The sequence below is a fragment of the Bombus pascuorum genome, chromosome 10, assembly GCF_905332965.1.
Source record: "Bombus pascuorum chromosome 10, iyBomPasc1.1, whole genome shotgun sequence".
NCBI classification, from domain to species: domain Eukaryota; kingdom Metazoa; phylum Arthropoda; class Insecta; order Hymenoptera; family Apidae; genus Bombus; species Bombus pascuorum.
The window spans coordinates 2,960,056-2,966,066 of record NC_083497.1 but is presented as its reverse complement, the minus strand read 5'-3'; the positions used below and the strand labels follow the sequence as shown (position 1 = coordinate 2,966,066).

Sequence of the window (6,011 nt, the reverse complement as noted above, 5' to 3'; positions counted from 1 at the left end):
GACGAGAAGATCGATGTCGTTGTGATCCTTCTTCCTTTCTCTCGTCACCTTCCTCAAGGCTTTGTGGATCTGAGCTCTCAGTTCCGCGATCTTCGTGTTCCACCAATAGTTCGAGTACCTCCCATTGGTTGCACAACCCACTTTCCTTAACATCCCGACGCACGTTCGCTCGATGCATTTTTGGGGACTCGGCCCCATTCATTCCGTTGGCCGCATTGTGGTCTTCCTCCTAGGTCGGGTCGTCGAACCTGCTTAGGAAGTCCTCCTGTGTTAAGTCCTTCGTCGAGTACTTGAAGAACATCGAAGCCCTTCTTGTTGCCTTCCTTTTAAATCTGTGAAGAACGTATCGATGGTCCGAGGCCGAAAAGTTGTCTAGGACAACGCTTTTGGCGTGTGTCTCGTTGACCTTCTTCGATACGCTGATTATATCTGGGCAACTAGTCCCCCCATTTTTGCTGAAGGTGAATTTTTCGTTGAGCCTCAATGGAAACACTCAGTAGCCACATAGTGCCTCCATCAAGAGACTCTCCCTCTTCTGTCCGTAGTCTTTCCTCCCCAACAGGTCGATTTTGCGTTGTAGTCGCCGGCCACGACGACCTTGTCGTGTTTCCTCGCACCTTCCTTGGTCACCGATGTCAGCGAATCGATGTACTTGTCGTACTCCTGCTTGTTGATGTTGCGAGAGCAGTACCCGTTGATGTAGAAGACATCGCCGGCGCAGACACCCACAATCTCGCTCTTCCTGGCTACCGTAGTCTCGTCGGGGAGTTCGCCGTTGAATAGAATGACCCATATCGACGCATCTCCCTTGGTGTCGTTGTACCAGTGCGGGTGTTGCCTATTTGGTTCGGATATTATAACGACGTCCGGTCTGAGTTCAATTGCGCATTGGTGCATGAGGTCCTGCGCCAGTTTGCATCCGTTGAGATTAATTTGCAGTATTAGCATTATTTCCCTCTCAACAGCCTTCTATACCCCGGGCATGCTAGCGACCCCGTCCCATGATCGAATTTTACACCTGTCTCCTTGCTGCATATGGAGCAGCACGGTGCGTTGTTGCATGCTGCGATCGTGTGGTCTTTATCTCCGCACTTTCTGCATACCTTCTTTCCCGGGCTTATCGTCGTGCATTTGTTCGCCATGTGTCCGAACATGTGGCACCTGTAGCATTTGATCACGTTAAGCAGGGGCCTTATTGTGGCTATCGTCAAGTCTGTTCAGATCTTCTGGCTTGACCCATCCTTGGCGAGGTACACCTTCGGCAACGTTACTATTGCTGTCTGCGTGCCCCACGGCGCAATTCTCAAGGTTTTCATCTCTATCTCATTGTTGTCTTTGACCCCAAGTTGATCCTCTAGCTCCTTCGCTAGCTCTTCTTTGCTCACGAGCGGACCTATATCTTTGATCTCGACGGAGATTTTATCGCGCATTGCTAACGCTCTCACCTTGCCGCTCATCATATCCGCCACGATCCTTTTGACGTCGCTCCCTGCCTTCAGCTCGATCAGAATGTCTCCTGCTCTGGTCCTTCTGATTCCGTTACTCTCCTTTAGGGCCTCCCTCGCACCCATCATGTCCTTGTACACCTGGATCCACTCTTTAACTTGTCCTACTTTGACAAGGATCGCTTCGGGCCTGTTGCGCACCCTTCGGCCTGTCCACGGCCGCCTTGTTTACGTTGACTCTTCTATCTGTCGTCGAGTTGTCCCTTCTTCTTTCTCTTCTCCCACGGACGACGGCCCAGTCTTCTCTTCCATCGCTGTCCGTGCAGTACGAAGCCGCTTTCTTCGAGTGATCGTCGGCACAGACTTCGGCGTAGGAGGTCTCCCCGTTCGCCTGTCTCTTCATTTTATCATCGTCTTTCCTTTCGATGGGCGATATCACCTTCCTCTTCCCTTTATTCTCATCGTTCCTCTCAGGGGGGACCGTCGTCCTGGTGGCTCTGACCATCCCTGGGCATTCTTTTTGCTCTTCACCTCATCCAATATAGAGTAGAGCTTATTCGTCTTGTCGGTAAGGGCGTCCCTCTTTCTCTTCACGTCGGCGGCCTGTTTGGACGTGAGGTGCGATCAGTTGCACAGCCTATGAATATCTAGAAAGACCTCTCTGACGATCCACGTCATCGTCCTCCACTCACTCAGTTTAACGACGATATTGTCGTCATCGTTGTCCTTAACCTCGACCGTTACCCTGTTCATCATGGCCTTCCTTCTGAGGCATTCCCTTGTTATTGTCACCTCGCTGCCACTATCCGACATTTCTGCTGGTGTGTCCAGCTCCGATGCGCTGGTTACCTCGTCCTTCGCGCCCTTCAACGGGCTTCTGGCCAGGCTTCTCGTTGGCCTGAACACCCTCTCCTCTTCCGTTGACTTTCTCGTATATTTCAAGATCCTATCGCCTTTCAAGGTTTCTTCCTTGACGATTCGGATCGCCTTTTCGCTGGGCGGAGTTGCTCCTTTCGTTGTTAGAGTGTGCATCCGGACTTCCCCGATGATCTCCGCGATGTCCTCGTCGAACTCCAAGTATATCCTCGTAGTTATCTTGGGTCCATTCTCCTGCTTCGCAACCCTTGTTGCTATTTGGTCCCCGGTCGTGGTTACCGAGCGAGAGGAGGCCCTGGGATCGACCTTCCCCTCGTCGTTCGTCCAGTCACTAGTTGACCGTCAGGTCGAGTCTGGGACACTACTCGAATCACCGACGGGGCCTGGAGGCTCCAAAACCCCCTGAGCCGTAACTTTATTTCCATTGTTTGTCTTATCCATATTGTTTTTGTTTGATAAAAAGAGAATGTCCGTTAACGTAGCCGGTCGTCGTATAATCACCCTGTGTCCTTCCAAACGTATCCAAGCCGTACCCAAGAAAGTTGTCAATGTTGTCGTAAATTCGTCGGTCGGGGTTCTATAGTCTTAATTTTATTTTTTATCTGTGTGCGCGTCGATTATGTGTGTGGAAAATCCAATTTCTTCCGTCTTAGCTCGATACTAGTTAATTAAATTACGTTTAAAGTATATGTTTATAGTATCGGTTTTCCGTCGAGTTCGGCTCTATACATCGAGTACTCCGCGACCCACTAATTTCAGCATCGCTACGAGTCGTCCATCTTGCGACTATGTACTCTATGCTTCAGCCGGTCCGCCACTAGCAATATGGCGTCGCTTCACTAGCATCATGGCGGCGTCCAGAGATCCTCGCACGCGTCGCGCACCACAATCACGGTATGCAAGAATTGATATTAAAAGTACTCACAGTGGTGACCGGATACTCGTACAATTTTCACCGTGTCCTGTGCGCTCCTTCCTCGCCTCGATGCGTTCACTTCACTTCTACTAACTAAACTTCTAACTAACTAAAACACTTCTAATAACTCAAAATGGCCGCTCCACGTGGCACCGCGTCCACGTGGTTCCTCATTTCCATATTTTTAATAATTATAGCTGTTCCACTGTCTTTGCACAGTCACCTTAGGAATACGCTGTGTTATTATTTTAATTGTTCTTAAATTGGTAGCCACGCACATGTCGAGCATTACTCTCGGAATCACCAATGGTTACACTTCACTTTGGCGTTTTTTGTAATTTTTTCGCGAAATTCAATCACTTCCTCACAAGTAAGCCAAAGTAAGCCAAAATTCCGCGTATTCGTGGAATAAAATGTCACATGACAATTATCCTATGATAATTTTCAATATAAATAAGCATAGCCATTTAGAGTAAAGGGTCAGTCAGTCAGTTCGGAGTTGAATAAAGAATTGGTCGTGAATTAATATTAAGTTGAGTTCAGTTACAGCAGTAGTTTTTGAGAAGTTGAGGTTTTTAAAAGTCAGAGTTAACATCAAAAAGTCGGTTTTCAAACAATTATACTTAGATTGTTTAGTGCGATATTTCCAAAGTGCTATCGACAATACAATGTAGCGGCACTCGACACTAACTAGTGTCGGACGACAGTAGCGCAGTGGTTAGCACCTTAGGTTACGAACGTTCAGGACCCGGGTTCAAATCCCGGCAACCATAGTCCGATTTTTCATACAAAAATGAAAAGAAAAGCAGCAGTACACCAGCAGCCGACGACATCTACACCACAGCGACATATCTACACCGGCGGCGACATCTACACCAGCAGCAGAGAACCTGCTCGGCCTCTACACCAGTACAGTAGCACTATCACCCACAACTAAACTGTATACTACCTATACACCTACATAGAAGTAAGAAAACTTTTAATCCTACCCGTGCTATAATACTCTTGGACACAGCCAAAACGTGGAGCCCATTTTATCAGTTGCATTGATACGCTAGTTGACGCTACTATTATCGTCATATTAACGAATTGGAATATCAAGAATACTACAACAGTTTGAAAATTTAGAACAGTTGCTGTGATTTAAAAAGGCGCGACAAGTTCTTGAAGTTGTGTCCTATAATACAGTCGTTCGCTTTGTTTCGAAATAACGAACCAGTTTCGAACTAATCGAAATAGTTTAACTATTTCTGGTAGCAGCAACTACTGTTTTGATTCAAGCATCAATTGAGGAAGCTGAAATTCGAGATTAAGAATAATAATACATAATAATAAAACCAAGTTTATCGGTAACGACATTTTCAAAAACTTGTGGCGGCACTCGACGACGGAACTATCCGACGGCTTCACGAGATACAAAACATATCATCAAAGCGTAAGGCAGCAGACATACCTAATGTGTGCCATTGATTATTCCCTACAGTCTTTCCGCCGAATATTCGGAAGAATGCGTACGCGGCAACGGTTGAGAACGTCTAACGAACGCGTGCGTAGTTGGGGGATATTGAGGGACAACAAATGAAAAAAATTTGTCCAAAGATACATTCGGTTTTGGACGACGAAGTGCGAAGGGTCAAGCCTAAAACAGCGAAGCAAAACATAGTCGAGAACCGAGGATTGTTGATTTTTCGTTGTTTGTTTGACTATTGATTGTTAAATAAATTATATTTTTGAACATCGAAAGTATTTTTTAAGCATCTTACATCAAACCCCATATCAGACCATTAGACTGGGCATAGAAAGGGGCTATAGTTTCGCACATTAGAAGCATTTTCTAACTTAAGAATAGGTGTAACTAAGAGAAGGTTTTCCGACAAGTTGGAAAAATTCCAGAATTCAAATGAATTTTGGATGAGAATTCCAGAATTTGTTGAAGATAATCCAATATAGTCCAACTAAAATAAAACTACAATACTTAAAAAAAATAGGAGGAACGGAATCATATCCTGAGCCCTTCGTATTATCCAAAGAATTCAGATTACAGAATACATCGCTGATATCAATAAAAAGGTTAGAGGTATGGATAATATTTTGAATGTCATTTGAGGAAAATCAAAGGACAAAGTCAGAGACATAGACACTGTGAAAATGAATAGTGAAGATATTGATAATACGTTCGTTATATATAACTATTTCAGGTTGAATCAACAGTAGATGAGGTGTACAATTTGAAGGACGTTGACATTAAATCCTATTGGACGTTCGGTATTGTTAACATATGTGGAATAACATCCTTCAGTTAATTTCTTACATATACATCGTAGATTTGAAAAATGTGAATAGTAAACGAATGGGGATCTCCTTATAATTTAGATGGGATCCCCGTTTAACTGTAACTAATTTAGTCATTTGTGAAAAAAATTATTTAGGGTATTTTGAACTACTATAAGAATAATTTAATAATATATACGTCAGTAGCAAAAGATAAACAATTGTACGACATGTTCGCTACATTATCGACGTCTATTATGTTTTGTAATAAAATTATGATATTACTATAATACGATATAAAACCTTTATCCTAGAACATGTCTTACAATAGAGATGCTCTTAGTTAGGCCATGCTGGTTCTATCACGTACACATACTCATATACTTTTTGAACAAAATAAAGAATCCTGATCTTGTCATCTTAAAATAACATAACCTAAAATTTGTATTTTAAAACGTAACCTTTTAAATAACTAGATGTTTTGGTTAATCTATTGCTTTTTT

At 44.0% G+C, this 6,011-nt stretch overlaps 1 protein-coding gene across 1 annotated transcript; it reads right to left on the bottom strand.

Moving 5' to 3' along the window:
* Window positions 1–516: 516 nt before the first annotated feature.
* Window positions 517–948, bottom strand: LOC132911377 (uncharacterized). The gene has a single exon (XM_060967998.1). The coding sequence runs from the start codon at window positions 946–948 to the stop codon at window positions 517–519; it is 432 nt and encodes a 143-aa protein (XP_060823981.1).
* Window positions 949–6,011: the final 5,063 nt, after the last annotated feature.

What these genes read in the sequence shown, in the direction of transcription:
- LOC132911377 (XM_060967998.1), bottom strand. Translation starts at nt 948, where the DNA reads ATGCTAATACTGCAAATTAATCTCAACGGATGCAAACTGGCGCAGGAC.